The 23,492-nt window shown below is 41.7% G+C and overlaps 1 protein-coding gene across 5 annotated transcripts in view; it reads right to left on the reverse strand.

Annotated features, from left to right (window-relative positions):
• Window positions 1-23,492, reverse strand: part of PLCB1 (phospholipase C beta 1) — a 398,789-nt gene that overhangs the window by 275,080 nt on the left and 100,217 nt on the right. For all 5 annotated transcript variants that reach the window (XM_075749808.1, XM_075749805.1, XM_075749803.1 and 2 more), the window contains exon 3: window positions 13,386-13,454. In XM_075749808.1, the coding sequence (XP_075605923.1) occupies window positions 13,386-13,454 (69 nt within the window). The remainder of the gene's footprint in view (window positions 1-13,385; window positions 13,455-23,492) is intronic.

Genomic DNA, 23,492 nt, shown 5'->3' on the forward strand with positions numbered 1-23,492 from the left:
GCAAAGAGGGATCTTTCTCCTTATTAAGGCAAAACTAGACTAACTAGGTTAGCTAAAATCAGCTTTCTTTCTCAAATTGCCAAATGATCATTTTGTGGTTTAAAATTTTTTACCGAAAATATACTGCAGAAACTAAGTCCACGTTGGCTGTGTTCTTTAGCGTCATGGAGGGAGCCCGGCTCTCGGAAAAGGCAAAGCAAAACTCCCACCGCCCTCAGAGGGCTGGGACCTGCTGCCAGGGCTCCACCACCTATCCCGACACACACTAAGTTCTTCTATTTGTCTTAACACGCAGGTAACTGTTCAAGGAGTCTGCTTTAGTTTACCTGAATTCAGTTTTGTTGTTTTCTTTAAACATTTTAACAACATGCAGATTGCTACCATTATTTCTGAGATGAATGTGACTGCCTTTTCCCTTTCTATCGTGACCCTACCTGGCACACTCTGCTGCTGCTGCCACTTCATTAGCAAACAGCATTTTGAAACCATTCATACTAAACATTCAAAACTACAGCATATGTTTTCTCATATAGATTTTTTTAAATGTATTTCATTAATCTTGGAGGAAGGAGGTTAACTCAGAGTGGCAACAACAACAACAACAAAAATCTTTGTATAATTTCAATTATGGCATTATCAATATTGGACGTGCTTCAAAACAGGAAAACAAGCGCTTGGGATGCATTGAAAGTCAGACCCACAGTCAGTGCTGCTCCCCTGAACTACCAGAACCTTTCATCACAAAATTTTTTATAAAAATCACTGAGCTGGTAATGCTTTTTTCAATATTTGGACACAGTAGAAAGGTTTAATTTCCTCTTATTTTTTTAAAAAAATTCAATTATTTACCAGTTGCGATAAACCATAACGTTTAACACTGTCCTAGGACCAGGACTGGATATAAATTTCTTGCAAGAAAAGAAAAAAAAAATCATACCCAAAGCCCCTACCTATGGCCAGATCTCACCAGCTCTACACCTTGCTGGAGAGGACCTAACCCCAGCAGCTCACCTTTCCACCTGCACATCACATCTGCTCTTCAGCACAGGTACTGACTACTGCAGATACAACAGAATTCAAACAACCCATGTTATGATGTTGTATTTGCAAGCTATACTGACGCTTGTTTTAAGATTCCTCCTAGAAAAATGAGGAAAAAAACCCATGCTCTTTTAACAGGTGTTATAGTAATGAATCATCATCGGAAGTCTAATAACTGAAAACTGGTGTCCCTTGATGGGAATGAACCCATATGCAGAGGTGGTGCACAACAGGGTGGAAAAATATCAGCTACCATCTAGGTTTGTTCCTAAATTGCACGTTGGCAAGTTCATTCTAATTCCAAAAAACAACAAAGAAACTGGATACTGAAAAATACCACAGCCAAGAACTCCCAGCCAAGGGTATTTCTTCTCCAAAGTAAGGTAACTGGGTTTTTATCGAAATTCCCCAAGTTAAACAACGTCACTCAGAAGCTCACAAACCTAAACCACATGGAATCCGCCTTTAAAAGAGCAAACCTGCATTTTAATAGATTGCTGTAGTTTACAATTACACACTCGGGTTTTTTTCTGCTTTGTTTGGCGATTCAATCAAGATCGTTCTACTAACTAAAAATAGAGCTGCGCTGAACCTTAGTGTAAGATCAGCGTTGAATCTGCCCTTTCGGCACGCTCTCTTTCTAGGTCACACCACAATCCCAGAGCACTGGTATATTGTCAGTATTTCAGTAAGATCCCTGAAATTTTAGTCTGGTTAATAATTCAATCAATACTTTGGGGGTATGAACTCTAGTTCATACGTCGGGTAAATTGTGGAAATGTCTAATTCGCCTTTCTTACACATCCCATACGGTGATTTCTGTATGACAGGGATGACACATAGGTCCATGCAAGGGATTTCTCAGCAGATCGGTCTTCTCAAGAGGAACAAAGACCTGATTTTTATCATCAAAAGACAACATATGAAGGACATTGGACACTTACAGCACTAATAACTATACCAAAGGCCACCCACATGCAGAAAACAGCCCCTAATTCTGTCTGTGTGCACTGTTAGCGCAGATCAGCCATATCAAGGATGAGCCACGGCAATTCAACTTCGTAGTGGTAGAAATGCTTCTCCTTGGGAAGGATATATCCGCGATGCAACCAATACTCAGGAAAACCTTGCTAAATCAGGTGTAGCTGTGTACCAATCTTAACACACAGCAGTCTTTACCAGGAATACACTACACTTTATCCCAGTGAATCACCAAGGGTTGAAAAATGCATTAAGCAAACCTTTGGCCCTCAGAAAATGTTCTTTTAGCACTGACATACAGATAACCATTTTGCTCCCATATGCACATGCTTATGTATCAGCTAGTGTCGCCGTGACATCCATTTTGCAGGAACATCCCTGCGGATGGCTCATTAACACCCCAGGAGTGGAACAGAGTGTCTGAACTCCCTAGTGGCAACAGCTGATAATTTTGTTTATTTAACTAGGATTCGGCTGCAAGGCGATGGAGCTGAGAAAGCCAGAGACAGGCAACTCACGCTCAACATAGCTATAAGGTTTTTTTGTTATCGCCACACAAATACTACCCAGGATTTATTTAAAAATTAAGTATTCGTATGCCATAGTTGGTAGCATAATCCTATTTATAATTACAAAAAGTAGAGTGTTTGGTTTGGTTTTGGAAATATCCTACTGTATTAAAAAAAAAAAAATCAGAATTTGGATGCATTTGCCTCTACCTTTTTATACATCCACAGCAGACTAAAGCAAAAGAAAACAGCCTCATTCCTTCTTGACCCTTTGGAAATTGGTAACATGGATTTAACATAAATATACTGATATCATTACACTGGAAACAGCCATAGTTTCCTGCTACTTTATAGTTCCCGTGGACCTTTGGCTATTTCCATTTGCTCCCATTAGCTTCCTTATCTGTAGCTGACTCACTTTTAAGTCCCCCTTTCACATTCCTAACAAAATGTTTCCCTGCAATAGTGGCAGAGGTCTCTTTGCAGGATACCTGTGCCACTACAAGGCACAGCAGCACATCTGCCGCGGGCATCATGTCACTGGTGCGGCTGAGGTGTCCGACCGGCACAGCCATGCCTTAGGACACAAGCAAACAGACGGAAAAGCCACAGCGATGAAACAAGGATTATTTATGGCAGGGGCTGTAATTATTTTGCGATCAAAGTTTCAGCTCAGAGAGCCAAGTTTCTCCCCATCACTTTTTCTTAGACTTCCGTACTGGACAGCATACAAGTATGGATTAACAAACGTTAGGCAAATGCGCAGTTTTACAGCCAAATGTGCTTAGCTGCGAGACCGGGAAAGTGCTAATGTAATATGGAAGATAATGAATTTTGATGCTGGAAGCTGTTCTAATGGAGTTTAAGCAAGCTTAAATAACTGCAGTATTAAAGAAAACTTTTTTTACGACTCCTCTAAATCTCAAAAACAAACCTCTTGGGTTACAAGCTTTGACCAAAGGCAGTTGGTAGTTGATCACAGATTGCTCAGTTCCTGCCATTTGTCTGAGGGTTTCCAGGCAGGGTTTGATATCCACCGCAGCACACAGGCAGCTCCATGCAACGCGGATAGCAACACCAACGCCGATAACCCTCTGCTCCTCCTCGGCTATTCAGCACCCTGCCGCCAGTAAACTGCTCTTCCCTGCGTAGCTGAGGGAGGGGCACTTGCATCTGGTTGCAAACAAACTGGCATCTCTTGTCAGCCGTGGTTACTCCGGATCTACACCTAATCCTTTTGTTCTAACGCTTTGCAGTGGTCTCTGTTCTAAGCCTAAAAGGTTTTGCTTAGTTCCATGAAGAGATGCACGATGAAAAAAATGTATCAATCCTTTGCAACTAGTTAAAACACAGCAGTTTTCTCTGACCAGTTATTTACAAGATATAGATGCTATGGAAAATGACCAAGCTGGATTCTGATAAAACAGGGACATTTAAACAATTTGTTCTGAATGATTGCATAAAACTGTTTCTGCTGTGGCATTTTCGCTTGAGCCTGTTGATTCCACATTTGAAGCTTAAGGGTATTGCACTGCCATCAGATCTCTCACTGGATGCACAGCTCCACACTATAGCTAAAATAGATACTTTAATATTTATGAAATATTGCTAGATGGAGATTACTGCTCAGAAGGAAAGACTAGTGTGACTCAGTTATTTAGTACCTTGTGAAAAATTTTGAAATTTTCCAGTGAAAAATTTTGAAATTCTTTCCAGATGGAGTGTTCATGATAGCGGCTGAATGTAGCACTCCTTATCTTTATGGAAAGCAACATTTTGTTTATTAGTTTTTGTATTAGTATGGCACTTAGCAGCCCTCCTTATGAAACAGGACTTTGCTCTGCTAGGTACTGAACCGATACCGGAAAAAAGGGCTGTATTTTCCCTAATCCTTATGATCTTAGTGCCAGTCACAAGGTTACATGTGGATATGAACACATAGGGGGTGCAAGATAACAAACAGATAATATTGGACATTCGTAGGCAACATTAACATCTTAGCATCGCTAAAAGCACCTCCAAAATAACTTTACATTGTCCTGACAATTTTTAAATTTTGTGCCAGCTGCTGCAAAAATGCCATTTATCAGATTCAAGCGAGCTTTATCACAATTGACAGTGGGTGTGGGTTAGTGGTAGCTGCGGCTGGACACGCTGTCCCGGCTGCATTCTCATCTCATTATCGTTATTAGCTGTGAAGACAGGAATAAGACATCCATGTGCTGCGTTACTGATCAGCAACATAAACGTTGTCAAAAGGCTGCTGACACTGGATACGGCCTCATCCCCGAGGTGAGCTGTTGACAGCACACCACCATCGCGCTCAAGCGCACAGGCGATGGCTGCGATCGGCAGCAACCACGAGGCTCACCAGAAGCGGCACCTACCAGCCCAGAGATGCCCCTTTGCAACCCACCTCTCCTTCTGCGAGCCCTGTCCCACGGCAGGGAAAGGCAAGGAGAGGAATCTAAACCTTCAAGCTGAAACAGCGCGGAGGCGGTAACAATCACTTACGCTATCGCAGGAAATATTACCGCAGCACCGAACTTCACGTCTGCATGAAGCACACGCTCAGTTAAGTGATGAGTCCATGCCATCCAATGTGTTACTTTAATCCCCCACCGTCTCAGTCTGAAAGCTGACCAGAGTGGCTTAGGTATGGATTTTAAGTAGTTTTGGAGTATTATGTGTGCCTGAGAGCACACAAGGCTGTCTCTGTCAATCTCTCTTCAAAATCACACAAAAAGTCATACTAAAAGAGAAAAAGGAGGGGAAAAAAATATGTACGCAGGTTTATTCAAAAGCATCTTCAACAGCAGCATTTAAAGCACAGCTTTACTGACATTCTGGTGATCTCAGCAACTCAAATATCACATAGTTAATTGAGCAGTGTCCTATTCTACCTTTTCAAATTTAAATGTCAAGTTTTAAAATCACATTTATAAAATGCCTTTGTGCTTCTTGAAAATACAGAATTTCTTGTTACATACTTCATACTTTGGCATGAAAGTATACAAACAAAAAGATGTATGTTTTATAAATATAACAGAGAAAAACATAAAACCAAGTAGCACAGAAAGCTAACTGAAACAGCCAGTGAACAGAAAAAAAAAAATTAAATCTTTTTGGTAATGACTCACAGTGAAAGCCTTGGATGAAAACCTGTGCTTTCTACTATAGAATGTTAGTAAATAGTGAATCCAATGAACTACCCCGACAGAGCTAAGTTGATGACAAGCTTCTGAAAAGGTCCCAGTTCCCTAAAGATTAGAGGGTTGTAAATAAAATCACCTTCAATTTGGGCCATTCTGGTGGTGCACCGGGATGCTGATCATCTCGGAGGTGGCCTCAGGCATGAGCAGCCAAGTGAACCACACTCCAAGGCAGACGAGGAATCTCTGCAGGCTTCAGAGCGCAGGTGCAAAGCGCTTGTGCTCATCCACTCTGCTGAGCAAGCCACCGTGTTTGAGACATGACTCGTGACCCGATGAAGCGGAATGAAAATGGCCACTGTGCTGCAACTTAATGCCCCAGGCTTCGTTTGCACTTTCAGGAAGCTTTGCTTTGCTTCCAGAATAGCGGGAAAAATGGTTCTGATGGTAACATTTTTTCCAGTTGATGGAGAAGTGACGACCTGCTCTCCATGCTCCCTGGATAGCAGCACTGACAGCTTTATCTTTGGAGATGAGACTCTTCCCCAAAGAGGTTAACTTTCAATAGACTCAAAAAAAAACCAAAACCCAAACCAAAACCCAACCAACCTCAGAAGCATCCTAGCCATACAGAAACTTGCCTTCTTTCCTGAATACGCTTCAGGACTTTACTGTGGGCAGTGGGGAGACCTTTTCTGAAGGAAGTCTTCACTGGTGGGAAAATCTGGCAGAGCAAAAGATGCCGGACGCCATTGGCAGCCTGTTCAGCACTGGTGACAACAGGCGATGCCAAACTGCAGGGAAGTGAGCAGAGAAGGGCAGAGCAAAGCTCATCCCCCCCAGGAGGGTCCAAGACAAAACTCTCCAACTCACAGCTCCCACGCTCTTTGCGGCATTTCAGCTACCTGCCTTTCCCATCTTTACAGCTGCGACCGCACGAACACTGGTTAAATGTCATCCAAAGAAATTAATCCTAACCTTCCTTAATAAAATAAAATTCAATCTAGAGAAAATGTTTATATAATCTAATCATTATTATGAAAAAAAGCAGTGATGTAGAAGAACAAACAAATTGGGGGGGATGTTTGAGGATGTCACTGTTATCCCTACAGCAAGTGGGAAGAAGGTGAGCTGCATGCACATTCCATTTTTATTTCTTTTTGGCAGAAATAGAACATTGCTTAGGCATAATTTACATTAGAGTTTCTAATTTAGCACCAAGGTTGTTGAAGGGAAAGCGACGTGCATTTATCAGCAGATAAAAATAACAGCAATAGCAGCATTTGAGACAGGCAGAGCGACAGAAGTTGGTGCTGCAAAGGGCAGGCTTGCTCCTCTCTCGTGCAATTCATGTAGGCCGCTGACTTTTTCCAGGGAATTTACTGAGTGGACCAAAAAGAAAAGAAGAGAAAAAAAAAGACGAAGAAAGAAATCTATCTGCCATTTCCCACATGCAGTCTAATCAGAGTGTCTGTTAAACACAACATAATTGTCCCAGCACAGACTTTATGATAAGGAAATGAAAAACTTCTCATCTTTCAACTATTTCAGAAGTGACAGAGGCCTCTTTTGTTCTCCTGATAAAAGAAAAACAAACAACCTGACCATAAAAATCATAGGCTGCCAGCAAAAATGTAAGTTCAGATACCATAAAGAAATCAAGTGATTGAATTAGATTTATTTTGACAGGCTCTTGTCATTGGACTTGTAAATTAGAAGTTAGAGCCTTATTTGGAGGCAAATCAACCAAGTGCTATCTGCAATTTATTTATTTGAGTATGTGTGCTTTAAGTGGCTTCACAAAGAGTTCTTCACCTGCATTTGTAAATTCAGGCAGTAAGTTAAAAAATGAACAAAGAAATAGGAGATTATTGACAACATCACAGACAACAGTTTCACTTTCTACTTCTCTGCATAAATTTTACCCAAATGTCAGTAAAGTCCTATTGATTCTAAGCGCAGCGGAGTACGGAAGCAGACGCAGAAGACAGCAGGCTTGATAGCTCTGACAATTCAAATAGACTTGCACATCCTCATTTCCCTGAAAATCACCAGATTTTCAGTTAAATAATTATTTAGACTTGCCTTGTTAGTTTTCGAGCCCATCTAATTCATGAAATGTTGATTTTTCTCTACAGATGTGTTAGAAACCAGCAAACACTCTGCAGTGAGGAAGAAGCATGTAGTTTTTAAATTACAGCTGAGAGATTGCTGAAGTCATCTCATTCTACTTGAGCGTTTCAAGAAAACCACTAAATACAGACAGGCTGGTGATGATATTAATAGTAGTTGAGGTCTTGGCAAGTTTCTGACATTAAAAAAGCTTAATTATTTTTCTCTGTAGAGCTTTCTCGTTAAAGTGAGAAAATTTGGGGCAGGGGAGCTGTGAGTGTTTTTTAAATTGGGGACTACACTCTATAAACATTTTGGCATTAGAGTGATTCCATCATTCATAACTTCATCTCCTACAGGTTCCATAGCATATGTCATTTAAAGAAATTCATTTCCTACTGAATGATTTATGGTATCTTTGAGGGAAAACAGACTGATCAAATGCATCAAAAGTTTTCAATATGATACATTTGCCACGGGGTTATTTCCTTATTCCTGCCAACTCATCCTGATATTTCTTCTTGCTACTAAAAAACACTTATATGGTTGCATTAAGATTTTAGTTTCCATAGAAACTGTTATTGGCTACAGTAAATACAAGATGGTAAGAAGTGTGACTTTCCTAGTCCTGTGAGTGTGCTTGCAGCTGCCAAATTTTCACCACCTAACCTTTCACTAGTATTTACTGCCGTGTGACATTTTTAGCTATGCCTCCCTTCTAAGAATATTCACACTCGGTTGAGTGACTCTTCTATGCTTCCCAGAAGGTATGTGAATATTCAGAGCTATTTCTTTGCCTCATTGTACAAAAATGTAGGTTTCTCTTGACTGTTCGTTGTGTTATTTTATTTTGCAGACCTCTTCGCTAAACTTCGCAAGGGAAAATACGTCTCTCTCTTAGTCTGCGCATCAAAACAAAGCTTGAGAGTGTGCCACCAGGTAACGTGCAAATAAAAAGGAAATAAATATTTGCCTCATTGCAACCAGTGATTTTCACATTCCTTCAGCATTTCAAAATACAAACGTGAGCCCTGAGCATCCTGATGCTGCAACCCGTGCTGACGCCAGCAGCAGCTGTGAGCCCCTGAAACCTGTGAGAAAAGGCATGCCACGCTCCCGAAAGGCTGCGCTGAATTTATGGGCAGTCATCTTCCAAAGGACAAAAAAAAAAAAAAAGAAAAAAAAAAGAACTGCTTATTAATCTCCTGTTCTCAAAATTTCTCTTGCTCCCTTCCTAAATGATTCTAATGCTTACTAAAAAGGCAAAGTCCTGATAATAATCCTATAATTCCCTCACTTCTGTATAAATTTAATTGCATTTTGAATTCAGGCACTTTTCCCTAACATACACAATTAATAAGTCTTTTCTTGTTCTCTTCAGAACATTACTTTCATTTTTCTTCTCATTTAGAGAGCTGCTGCAGTGCTCTGTGCTGCCTGAGATTTGCCCTTATTCCAAAGAATAAGCCTTTGCGTGTATATTGCATTGAGAAGGGAAACTCTATTATCGTTTCTGAAAATAGCAGCTGAAGACAGGAGGACTCATCCCTGACAGACTGTGGAAAAAGGCGGCGATGCTGAAGCTTCTCAGTAACACAGGGGTCATTTGTGTATACTACTTACTGAGTTGGGCTCAGAGGATGATCTTCTCATCCCCAAGTACCAATTTTTTTGGCACCCACTAAAGATTTCCCTTCTACATCATTAGAAACCTAAGTTCCTATGAAAGACATACAGGCTTATTTTCAGATGCCTAAACTTTCTCACAGATCGAACTTTTAATCTTTATGCTCCACTTCCTTTGCTGTAAAACCATTCTGACCCTCTGCCCAAGACCCACAGGGTCTACCTAATCCCCTAAAAACCACAAGTTTCCTTTGGCTGTCGTTAGGCATAACCGTTCCTGAAGTCTGCTCAGGAAGGTCTTTCTTTCACAGGTGTCCTTCTAAGCTACTCCCATGCACAGCTGTCACGGTGGCCAGGAATAGTGCTGGTGCTCTGCTCTGAAGTCTCTAGGGAACAAGAAGAACAGGAGAGAGGTTTCAAGAGACTCTAACAATCATCACAAACCAGAGGCTGGAGAAGAAGTGTTTTTGCGCTCAAAGTGCCAAGAAGAGCTGACCACCTGCATAGCTGCAACCCAGTGCTAACACACTAACTTTGAGGAGACCTCAGCTCATTCCTTGTTCTACCTTAACGCGACAAGCGTAGGATGAAAGCTGCGCTTTTGTGCCTTCACGGGAACTTTTGAGGCTAAACATAATAAAGAATGGAGAAAGGAACCAGACCTCCTGGATGAGAAACCCAAAAAGAAAAAGCTCTGAGCTTACAAACAGTGTACAGTAGCACAAGTGCTGTCACTTCCCCCCCCGGCCTAGGGACTAATACAAAACATAAGCGTGCCTAATGCTACCTTTCTCCAGAGCACAGACTTAGCCAAAGCATTACAGAAGACAATCCATAGCTTGGACTTAATTACTGGAGCAAAATGTTAACATTTTCATTTCATTTCACATTTTCAACAAATCTAGGGACACTGTAAAATAGAATAAAACAAAAAGAGTACAGTGCCTTCTAAATAAAAATGAAGCATTTGGCTGTTTATCCTTCATCGACAAACATGTCTCCAGAATGAAAAAGTTTGGGTTGTTTTTTTTTTTTTTCCTTCTTATGATAATGAGAAGCAAATGCAAGAACAATCACAAAATATCTATGTCTGGAGTTACGGAAAAATATTGTGAAAAATGAATGTCAACCAACAGGGCTGAAAGAGAAACTAACTGGAACTCACTGTTTCTCTTTTTTCAGAAATTAAGAATGCCAATGGCTGTACAGAAGGTACACTGACTGCAGCATGAGAACAGACTCTGTTTCTAGCCATCAAAAAGACCAAGAGCTTGACAGATTAATTAAGCTACCAAATAAACGTCCCCGCTGGTGGATATGGCAGCATATGGGGAAAAAGTGTGTATTCCAGATGGTGGTGAAGAAAGTTTTTTGGTAACTATGACTGCTTATAGTCCTCTAAAATCATTACTTGCTGATGGTCTTCTGTAACAGCACACCTAACAGGTTTGGGTGGCTTACTATGGGTGTTGATAATCACACTGAAATTTAGTTTACTATAAAAATAAAAGTTAATTACAGTTTTTATGTTTAATAGAAAAGTCAAGACTTATTAAATATGACACTTATTTCTATCAAAAAGTAGCATTAGATCAGAAATACATTAAATGAGGTTTAAAAGATTCCCATTAACTTCTGAAGTTTTTAATGACAACCCACAGATGAAATCCACTCTTAGTATTCTGAAAATAGATTAAAGAATTTGCATAAACTGGAAGAAGTCCCCTAACACAGTTTAAAAATTGTCCAAGACTATGGGCATAAGGAGGGGTGGGGGAGGAATGAAAAGTCCCCTAAATTTCTTGTTTTACAGTAAAAGCTGTGTCAATGCACAACAGCACGTTGCGCTTTCTACCTGCCAAGGCGCCTACAGGAAGCAAGTTCCCAAGTCAATGATGATCCCATCAGATCATGAGAGATTAACTTCTGGGATAGCTAATAAACCTGTGTTAAGCAGTACCACGGCAGTAAGAAGTATTTGTTGCTAAACTTCGTTCTGCTTATACCGTAGGCTGGGTTACATACAGGGCAAGAGGCTCTGCAGGTACCAGTAAACCACAGCAGAGCCATTCTGCTGGATACAGCTCAGACTCATCATCACAACATAATCATCGTGTGCACCACACTTCTACCGTGCAACGAGCAGATTCTGAATGACTTCTTTGTATGCTACTTGAGGGAAGTTTTCTTTTGCACACAGGAACTACCCCCTAACCGTAGTTCAGTATTGATGCTCACCTGAGTGCAAGGGTTGCTCCCACCTGAAAGCAGAGCTGTGGAAAAGAGCCTCTGAAAAGCTGGGAATTTTGGCAAGTATTATGCATACAAGGTGCTGCTCTCTTAAGCCAATATACCAGGGTTTTTACTAGAAACCTCCATGCAATCACAAGCTGCTACTGCTTGACTTAGAGCCAAGCCTTCCTGCTGCTATATGAGTTTTAGATCTTCTGTGGATGTGACACAAACAGGCTTCTGTAACACTCGCTCACCTGCAGTCAACACTCCTTTGCTCAGCCCCACAACATGGATCAAAGCAAAACTGACATGACCAGCCCCAGAACAAGCGTTTTGTTTCACACCGTTTGCAAGATCCCATCAACAGCCAACCCAGGTGCTGTTTTCATTCTGCCCACGCACAAATCAATGACAAAAAGCAAACTCATTCACACAGGTGGTGCATTTCACCACCCTAAAAGTCAAGATTTTTTCATACCCTTCATTTAATGCCACTGCTGTCAAATCCGTTACATGTTGTAACAAAAACAGCCTTTATGTAACCTAATAAATAAAAGTCACCAAGGCAATAGCTATGCATAAATTTTAGCTAAAAACATTTTGTTAGAAGAACATGAATGTCCTCTGTAAAGCGGGTAGCATTTTAAAATAATGTTCTAGCCATTGTTAATACTTTATTGCTATTCATCATAGAACCATTAATCATGGTGAACTCATTTGGTATTAATGTGGATGTCATAAAGTACTTCAGTTGCATTTCAATTATAACTCAGCCTTTAAAATCCTGCCAGGACTACATGGAAAGCTTTGAAAACCAAATTTGAATAGTCTGTTCAGAGATAACTACAACTACAATCGCATTCTGGCACAGAGAAACAACCTTTTCGATCCCTAATGCCTGCCCTCGAGGGGTTCAGGAGCCCGTGAGGCTGTGCCTGACCCAGGGTCTGCAAGGAAGCGGGAGCACAGTGGGAGGCTCTGGAGAAGCCGCAGCCATCCAGACCCAGACGTTTTCCTCCCTGGAGATGAGAGTAGGAGAAGCATTCCTTTGGGCTGCTTCAACCACTCTGGTTCAACTGTGGCTAAGCAGCAGCAAGGCCATACTTTCAGGCCCCTCAGGAGATTTCCTTTTTTCCTGTCACTCCTGTGATTCCCTGAGGCACTGTCTTGCTTCCAGAGCTGAGTGCTTTGGGGTTTTCTCGCTGATGTATAGTTTCTGTCCAAACAAAAACACCAGAGAGAACATATATCTAGAACCTACTGTCTTTAGAGACAGCAGAGGAACATGCAGTACACCAGAGCAAGCCTAAGGGAGCTGATATCCTGACCTCTCTGATGACAGTTTTTTTAAAAAAAATTCTCTCTGGCCTCAAGAGGCACTGAAAGAAAATAAACAGGCAGCACAAAATGCAACATGGACCTAAATAACCATCAGCTCCTTGCCATCAGAGAAGCAAGGAGCTTGTGTAAGTTTACCTTGACAAACCAGGATTTTTGTTCCCTCGCTGCCAGCAGAGCTTCCATCAGCATTTTACACACAGAATCAAATGACAATGGCTCAAGAGTCATAATGCTTCTCATCAAAAACCATGTTAAATCGATAACAGACAAAGTACTTCTTATTGGCTAAGGGAACTTTTTTTTTTTTTTTTAATTCTTGCATATAATTTCCATTCTATTTTATCTAGGTCATCAACGTAACATGTAAGCACACAGCAAAAATTCCTACCTTGGGAGCTCTGGCATGTTTTCCACATCTGGCATCTTTGACAAGGCTGATATCTAGCAGCTCAGTCTCCTAGAAGGAAAAATTGCAACACAGATAATTATTACATTAGTCAAAAAGCCTCGTTGTGTTAACAGTGCCCCACTTCCCACATCTGTTTGCAATGATGCCTGGCCAAACTGAGAACAGTTTCAAGGAGTGTCCTGTTCCACTTCAGCTGTTGTAATAGCAATAGTAAGACCTTAGACACATAACTTGGTTTCTTTAAAGATGTGTAGGTCTCTTACGATATATAGAATATACAGAAGCCATATGAGTCAAGCTTATTTTCTGGATCACTAAATACCATCTGCTGTGCTTTCTTTTCTTTTTAACATAATTTTAGCATTTTGATGCTAGTTACAGTGTGAAAAAGGCAACATTACAAACAGAAACCCCTGCCTCTGCAATAGAAAATCTACTTTATTATTACCAGAACATTTTGAGAAGTGCACATAAAACCCAAAAAGTGTTATATCTACAATGATAACAAGTTCCAACAATTTTAGTGACTACTACTCAGTAAAAACCATGTACTTTTGACAAGCATTTCATAGTTCATATGTTACTCTTGAGTTATGGGTTATACAATACTCGGAACAAAATTAGCACACGATGACAGCTTCTGTTAGGCAAATTCCTGTCCTCCCCTACGCACATGCAACGTGAAGAATCAATCTCCTTTCCCTGATAACCTCTTGGGTCTCCACTCTCCCTGCCAGTGCCCGACAGCACGGGAGGGACAGGGGCTGAGCGGAGCCCACGGTGCCCTGGGTGCTCCTGCCAGTGCCAGCCCAGCGGGCTGCACCTACCCCTCCGCAATCAGCACGGAGCATTCACCTCTCCAAACACACAGCAAATTACAGCCTTCAGCCAACATCATCTTCCCCAATTCTCATCCTGCCACAGAGCATTTTTGGATGTTGCCACATTTGTTCTTTCTTGAATGCCTTAATATTTATAGGCAGGGAGCGTTTGGAAGGAGGAAGGATGCTGGAGAGCAGAGCAGTGCGATTCCCAGCTGCCGGCTCCCTCGCAAGCACGCATGTCCACACGGCATTACGTGTGTTCTGCCAGAAGCAACACCAACTGTCCTGCAAGACACAGCAAGATCATCTGACCTGATTCAGCATTGCTTGACAATCTTAAAGCACATCTTAATACTGTTCGTCTCATTTACACTAGCATTTGGACTAATAGCCCATATTAGCATGGCTCAATTACATATCAAATATAGTCTAAAAGTACTTCAGCAGGAGTGTGACCACACTGCAATTACCGCTACACCAGTTCAATGCATTTCAGCCTTCCAGTAGTAATTGCAAACAACGTGCAGAGAATTTGAAATCTCTGTCATGGACAAAGCCACCACATTTTTTTTTTTTAATTTCAAGGAGAAAAGAAAAAAAAATTTGTCATGGATATGTTATTTTGCCACAAGTTACTTTGTATCCTTATTTCTTTTCCATTTCAAGGGACCCTGCACAGCTCTTGTAGACCTTTGTTTTCTACTAAGACATAAGCTCTACCAACAAATTTTCATGCCACTGTAAAATTCATCACATTCTTCTCTGTCCCCCATATCAATCCCAATTCTCTTCTGTTATAGTACGTGCTGAATTTGCATGAGCATTTTCTTCCCTCTTCACATAGCCTGTTTAGGGGAAACTTGCGTTTTTGAGATCATTATTTTTTGTTCTTACTTGCCTGAAAGAGGACGAGGGTATCAAAACTTGCAGGGACTAGGAAGAAGTATAAACAGGATCATAAAGTGTGATATTTTATAAACTTCCTTAGGAAATAACCCAAACCACACCAATACACAAGGCGTAATATGTCCATGTGAGGCGCTGGAGCCCCACGTGCACAGCTGATCGCTGTACGTAACAGTTTGTCTACAGCTGTGTCTGTTCCAGCTCAGGAGCAGCTGATGGTTTGTGAACCCAATGTTCAGGTCCAGTTTGAAGCGGATCTTACTTCCAGATCTAAACTACATTGATCCTTATCTTGCTCGACACGAACACAACTAACACCAGGAGTTAGGGCAAAGCTCAATACTAAGCGCAGAAAAGCCCTTAATGCACCAACGTCTGGGTAATCTCTCACTCTTCAATGAGACAGCTGCATAAGGAATATCTAAAAATGGCAGAGGACAGCGAGCATTAGCTCTCCATCTCCCAACGTGACTGGTCTCCAGGTCTGGATGGGAGCAGCTCCTCACCAAGGGAAAATGGTTGCAAAGGGTGAAAAAAGCAATACTGAAAAAGTAATGCTGATTTTTACCAGCCACAGATCTGTCCCTGGGTTTTGTGATAACATTCCCACCTTCATATCATTTTCCTCTCAGTAGAATTTATGTCTCGAGTCCCAGCGATGTTGGAGTAGTGCAAATATGCCTCCGTGTATTTTATTTCTTCTGAAATCTAGCCCATGCCACATTTGCATCTCAAAATGCAGCATCATACTCCTAGTGCTCGTGTATATGTTACAAATTATTTGTCAATTAAACCAGAATTTGTTTCCCCTCCCTTTTCTTTTAAAGTGTTGGGAGAAGGGAATCACTCTGTTACTCTTTCAACTTGCTCTTGTGAAACATGACATTGCGAATTACATCACATCACCTGGGATATACCAGCAGTGGAAGGGAAATGCTGCTCAAAAATATAAATACAATAAAATCAGAGTGAAAAGAGCCAAAGAAGCACCATGAAATAGCTATTCATGCAGGTATGGCAGGAGGTGCAACTTTAAATAAAACAGGAAAATGGCTTATCTTTGAGTTAATGCATGCAGCCACTCAGATACTGGCAGAAGTGAAAATAATGAAATACGGCAGAGCTACATTCAGGTTTATCACACTCAGAGCAAGAACTAAGGTGGGAAACAGAAGAGTCATGACACAATTACAGGGAGAAGGAGACCAGACAACACTGCACAAAAGGTAAGGAACTGAAAAGAAAACCAGGGCCAAGAGCGAAGGTATTCCATGAGCATCAAGCAAAGGGAAGGCAAGGCAGGGCAGAGACAGGCTGAAAGTCCATCAGCAGAAACCATGCAGAGCAAACGTGCAGGGTGGAGCACAGAGACGATGGCACTTCGGATTTATGGATCACGTGCTCAGCGAGGGTGGAGGTGCCCAAGTTTGCTGTTATCGGACAAGAACGTGGCCTTCAGGGTGAGAGGCCAGGGGTTACATTTACCACAACAAATAATACTCATGCTCTGAAGTGGTCTCCAACCCGCTGTGAAATGCTTTACAGAAGCCACGGGCACATGCAGAGCATGTCGTAAAAGTAAGATTTTGCAGACTGAAAGGACTGACAAGCCCTAAAAATAAAGGCTTTAACAGCAAACACATGAGAGAAATTAAAGAGGCTGAAGAAAAATGGATCTTAAACACAAAGATGCTGAACCACACACAGTGAATTTCAGAAGGGTTTTTTTTTTTGTTGTTGTTGGATTGGTCTGGCATTTTAACTTTTAAGAAAAAAGAACAAACAGAATTAATCATTTATTCACTTACAAAAGTGCAACTAGACCTCCCATAACACTAACATTAAAAGACCCTCTTAAATGGAATAACATGCATTAGAGACACAGAAAAGGAAAAGGCAACGACCAGGCCCCAAGGACAGTACGAGGAACCTGAACAACCCTGCTCAGGTCTGCATCCTCCTGGATGGAGGAAGATGAGGAGCTATAGGGTTGTTCTGGAGTTTTGACTACTACTTTCAAGCCGCTTGCATGCCACCAAGCCACCTGCCGAAAACGTGATAGCCTAAGGACCCAAGACCTAGCAAGGCCAGTCTAAGAAGACTAGAGGAAGAGTGGAGTTTTGTGGGGCTTCTTTGACAAGATCAGCTGGCATCGCTGTAGGAAACGTTGACCCCCTGAACATGCATCTTGTGGCCTTGCTGCTCTCTTACCTCTCTGACATAGAAAGCAGGTTTTATAATCCTATCCCGGTAATCCTTTACATCCTTACTTGATAAGGCCATTTAATTTGGGGGGGATGCTCTCCTAGGTGGTAATTACGGAAGCCACAGGAAAATAAAGTCCAAACTCTCAGCCACCATCAGGTATCAGAAAGGAATGGTCCAGCTTCCGTAAGTATATTTGATATGGATTTTCAGGTCTGTAGAAGCGATAGCCCAACAGCTGCTGTAACCTATGCTCTAAATTAAAAAGACAAGAGCAGGATATGCATCCATGTAAGTGCCTCTGCAGGCAGCATTCAGCAGGGCTTGGATAAATCAGAATTCATAATGTGCCATTTCTTAGAAGTTCTTTGGTTCAAAAATACCAAACCTCCTGGAATTCCTTGACCCCTGGGCACTTGCTTTCATCTTTCAAACAACTAATTAAGAGGACAGAGAGCAACTTCCTCCCAAATGAGAGAAAAGACAATTTCCTATTTCCCAATTGCAAAATGTGGGCAGACTTTTGTGAGGGAAAAATACGTTTCAATATTGGACAGAAAAATGCCCCATTTCCTGTGCAGCAAAACAGCCCAAGCCCTCCTTTGCTTAAGTCAACAGGAGTTCTGCTACTGACTTCCTCCCTGAAGGCTTGGAAACTGCACCCTGTGCTGCATGAGGCATGAAAGCCATAGCAACTGGGGGGAAAAAAAAAAGCAAACCTCTGCAAATCCAACTTTTCCCTATTTAGAGACCTCCAGACATCGCTTACGGGGTTCATTAATCTTGCAATGGAGCAACATCTCTTAATGCAAGTGGTAGATTCCCCCAATAATTCATAATACAGAAATTCTGGAGAAGTGAATTATTAATCCATGTTTGTTTTCAATTAGCAGCTGAGAGAGATGCATTCATATAGGGCTAGATTGTGTAATCTCACTTTTATGGGTGAGCACACACTCTCAAAAGCAGTATATTGTGCAACCCTCAGTGACTGCTTGAGCACTTGTAATTAGGCCCATCTGAATTTAATATAGTAACACCAACTTATACCAGCTGAGGATCTGGCTCACTCCTATTTTCAACTGCCCAAATTATGCCAAGTGAATCACAGCATCTTGGGAACTTGCTCATACGTAACCCCAGCTACAAAGCAGGATTCCTTATGGATCCCACCGGAGAGCTCTGCCGAAGAGCCATCGGCAGCACGGCAGGCTGAGAGCAGGATCAAGCGTCCTACTGAATTTCACAAAAACTATGTCAAGGAGACATAGCAAAAGTGGGTGTGCATTACAACAGCTGCACAGTTTAGTTGGTCCAGATATCTAATTACTTTACTTACATCCCTAACAAAAATAATTCCACTCTGCTCTGAGTACTCACTGTGGCTGAGTAGTCATGTATTGCTCTGTGGAGCAACTGTGGAGCACAGTTCTCACGGTCATGTTGCTGTAGCCATTGGCGTTTAGGGGTACAGTCTAACTGATGCACAACTAAACTCTAACAACTCATTTTCCACTTAGCTTTGAAATCTTCTCCTTCTAGTTTCAAATCTGAAGAGGAAACTGTGTGCCTGAAAGCCTATCTAATTCTTATAAATATTACCAGTTGATCTAAGAGAAGACACAACATAGCCTTTAAAGTTTGTCTGATGCAGTGCTGGCAAAATAAACTTTGAAAAACTAAGCCAGTTTTGTAAACAAGCACCATTTAGTGCTACTGGATGGCAACATCTGGTGAAAGTTTTCAAAGGAAAAAGGCCACTTTGCCGAAACAAACTTCAAACGGAAACTTAAACAACATCTTCTATTCGGAATAGTTAATCATAATGAAATGGTTCTTTAACATAGAAAGACTCCATTTGACATTTCCTGAACATGAAAGCATTGAATATTTCTTGAAGCAAAAACCCTATGCAGTTCTATGTTATTTTTATTTTTATTCTACATTTTAAAATTGTTATTTAAAATAAAGACACAAGTGACTGATTTCCTTACAACATATTAGAAAGAAAATACTAAGATCAACATTTGAATCCGATTGGGAACAATTACAAGTTAGGCTAAAGAAGTATCTGGCCTTATAGATTCAGAGTAAGTATATATGCAAGCTCAGCAATTTACAGCCATTTATAGAATACACCTCATTCAGGTTTCAGAGATTTTGACAGTGTGCTGATCAATCAGCCACACTTGGATTACTCCAGGACTGAGATTCTCTGCAGTGAGAGTGAACATTTAGCGCTATGTTAGAAAGGGAGCTTTCACAGCTAGGGGATGTCATATATAATCCCCCTCTTAAAACCATATCTATTTTTCGCCATTATCATTAAGAATAAATTAAATGAAACATCATTAGGAATAAATTGAATTAAACACAGCGATTTGCCTCCTCGTCCCAAAGGAAAACTGTGGAGGACTGGTGAGGTTGATTTAACAGAAACCTCCATCGACGGCTACAAGAAGAAATAGCAAGGCTGTCGATGACATTAACGGGAGCTGAGCTAAGGTAGCGCTGTGTTCCCCTGAAAGTCCTGTTACATAATTCAGAAGCTGCACCTCACTGGAGAGAGCCAGGCCCTGAAGAAACTGTCTCCATGTTTCCTCCTGGCAGCACACAATTCAATTATCAGGCATCAAAATCATCTGCTGTGTCAATAAGCAAGCAGCACAGTAGCACGTTCACCCTAAAGTCAACGGTAAAACTCTCCCTGACAATAGCAAAGCCTTTTCCTGCATGAAGTTATTCTTCACAAGTTCAAAATATTTTATTACCTTCCCACCCTACCCTTTTTAACAATTATATTATATTAATGCTATAACTCACCAACTGCCCAAAACAACCAGACCTCTTCTAGCTGCTTGCAGGTGATGCTCTCCTCACAGAGGTATGAGGAGACAACTGCTAAGCATTCAAATAATGGAAGAAATGCTCAGGTCAAACCGAACATGTATTTCTAGATTAGCCATTGGCCTCCCAACAGGTTCTTAAAACTTTTTGTGTGTTCAAACTTGGTTAAAGCCATTCCTGAATTCTCCCATCCACTTCAGGCCCACTCAGAGCATGAGACTGGGCATGTTTCACCGTACACACAGGGGAAGTTCAACTCCTGGACCTGTCTCTCTTGGGAATCATTTTAAGTGGGGACCTGTTTGTCATCATCAGCGCTACATCACCCCACAGAGTTGGTGGAGGTGCTCTGCCATTTCTTCTGCTACCTATGGCACTAAGAGGCGTCCCCTAAGGCAGGGAGTGATGGAGATGGAAGGAAGAGGGTAGATGTGCTCCTCTTACACACGGCAGCAGCCTGGCCAACCAGTAGGGAGGGTTTTAAATAGTGTTTTGACCACACGAGCTCCTTAGGTCTGGACTAGCATTTCTGACCAAATAGTCCAGGCAGACACTCACCCTCTTTACACCTCATGGCATTCAGCCCCAATTCAGGCAGGTAAATGGTGAAGGTTAGTACTTCGTCCAATTCAGAGTACAGCTTTGACCCCCACTGTCCCAGCTGCCCAGTGAATTCCAAGCCAGGCCTCTCCAGAGAAGCTCCCTTGGCTTGCTTCCTCACCCTCTGCCGTTCTGCTTTCTACAAGTAAATAAATGTGGTTCATTAGACAAGGAGGAGAGTGATGCACTTGGGACCCCGTTGTACCTTGCTCCCCAGGTGGCTCTCCCAGCACTCTTGCTTAAAGCACCTGATGAAGTGACCACAACTACAATCAACTGTAACTGGATGGTGGATGATCTTCTCCAAGCAAACGATTTCAAGGGGTTTGGTATAACAGAGAATGGAAAATTTTCAAAAATCACTTGAACAAAATGACTTCTTACCACCCAAAATGGGTTATCTGCAAATCTGAACCTGAGCTAAGCTTTATCGGGAGGCCATTAACTGTTCTTAATTCAAAAAGAGTTGGAGGACCTCAGCACCTGCAAGGCAAGTAACCACTATTTATGATTTGACTCAACTGCTCTAGGAATAAGATCCAAATACCTTGTAAGATTTCTCTGCTTGCAGGTTCTTCTTGAAGTGCCAAGTTACATGACATCCCTACTGAAAGGCCCTTATAGCAAGCACTCCTATAGAAGAGTAAGCCACAAACTGAAAAGATTTTACTATCTTAATAACGCTCAGTTTCTCAGTGTATCCCTGGAGACATAACAGCAGCAACATTTTCTAGTGCAGGGAAAATAGTCTGCAGTTTATATGAAGCACTGGGCTATTAGGAAAAAAAATGAGAAGGAATTTTCATGCTAAGTACCCTTTTAATAACGAAAGCAAAACAAGTCTTCTGCATCTATGCATATAGTTCTTTGCTGCTTCATTAAGGAAAATTTCATTTACTTGGATTTACAGACGCTATGGCTAAGCAGTCTAGAAACTGGTGCAGAGATTTTGCAACACAAGTCTTAGTGCAAAGAAATAGTCAGGAAGCAGAAGAACACACAGAGGTAAAGATTTGCTACCTGTTCTCATCCCAACAAGCTGACTGGCACAAATGGATGAAGGACATATCAGAGAGTTACGATCAGCAATCATCTAAGATTTTAAAAGTAATGTCCTGAAAAACAGAAAATTTCCATAATGACAGATAAAACTTTAGTCTGCCCCTCTTCAGCCATGTCCAAAGCTACAGTTCTAGTCCAAAGTCGCTAGTGTGTGATCTGGTGTAAGTTCAGCTTGGTATATAAAAATAGTAACTTCCCTTGTTAGTCAGAGTATCAGTACATACTCCACAAAACCAAGCCAGAACCCTTAATCCTACAGCCTAAATACACAAGACAGTCAGTGGATGAAATGAGCAATAGGTATGTGACATAATCTCCTAGCAGGACGGAGGGAAACAGTGGCGAAGCTGGAAAAGTATCTCCGTATCTTAGTCCCACACCCATTAGCGTGCAGTCTGTTCACCACACTGCTGCCTTTGCAGCAGACTCTAACTACCAGTGCTTTATCTTCCCAGGAAAGGCAGTGTGCCCTGGAGCTACAGAGATGGATACCGGCTTGTTAAATGTTGTCGGAGAAATCGATGCCCAGACAACTCTGGTTACAAGTGATGTGCCACAAACCAAATAAGAAATCAGTCCCAGGCAGAGCTAGAAACAGGTGCCTGGTCATTTAGTTTCCAGTTAGAGTGTGCTACCTCCCAGGGCCAGTCAGCTGTGGACGAGCTGTATGGTTGCTTTCTTGTTTTAAATGTTTCAAGGAGCTCACCCAAAGCTCCTTCAGAAGTTGCATACTGCCACGCTACGCTGCCACACAATGGAAAATCCCGCACCAATAGGAACTTGTCTCAAGTTCAGGGCAACGCCAAGCACACCCGCAGGTCGGAACTAGAAGTTTCTCTTCCAAACAACTTGGATTTCTTGCAGCTGGCAGTGGGAGTTGCACAATACAAGCACCTCAGATGTACTGGTTGGAATTGTTTTGGTTCTGCTAAAATTGCTCTCGTGGAGCTGCTCGTCCCACTCGTGCAACTGGGTAACAACAGGAGGAAAAAGAACTGATGAGGCGCGGCCGTATTCAAGAGAGGAAAGAGCTGGGGGAGGACCGGCTTCAAAAGAAAATACAAAGCATGTTGTAGGCAGCCTTCATAATAGTACTTGACTGATTTTTATTCACATAACTGGGAATAAATTTCTAGCTTTAGAGTCACAAGGAAAAGTACAGTGAATTGAAGTTTTAAGCAGCAGATGAAAAAAGCAGCATTTCTATTAAGAAACTTCTCTTTTCATATCAAAAGTCATAATCATGTGTGATTATGGTGATTAAACGCCTTCCCAGAAAGGGCCATATCATACTTCAGACGTGACATGCTTGTGCTGTTATTTCATGCTGACAAGGCATCACGGACTACATAGACCAGTACTATGGTTTATCTTTCGAAGCAAGTGTATTATTTTCAGCAGAGTGCCCCAAACAGAGAACAGCTGGAACAGATACTGTCACCTCAGGTGGAAGAGCCACTGTCCAACTCCTGCCTACTGCCCCGCACTGCTCTACCACCACACCTGACATTGCAGCTCCTCCCCTGGCAAATCTCTTGTTGATCAACAGAAGAAGATTTTTCCAAGATTGAACCACATCAAGTCCTCTGAATTTCTATAAAAGCCATTTTCTACTCACGCAGCATAGATTTGAAGCATCTAA

This window comes from Balearica regulorum, chromosome 3 (assembly GCF_011004875.1).
Source record: "Balearica regulorum gibbericeps isolate bBalReg1 chromosome 3, bBalReg1.pri, whole genome shotgun sequence".
Classification (NCBI taxonomy): domain Eukaryota; kingdom Metazoa; phylum Chordata; class Aves; order Gruiformes; family Gruidae; genus Balearica; species Balearica regulorum.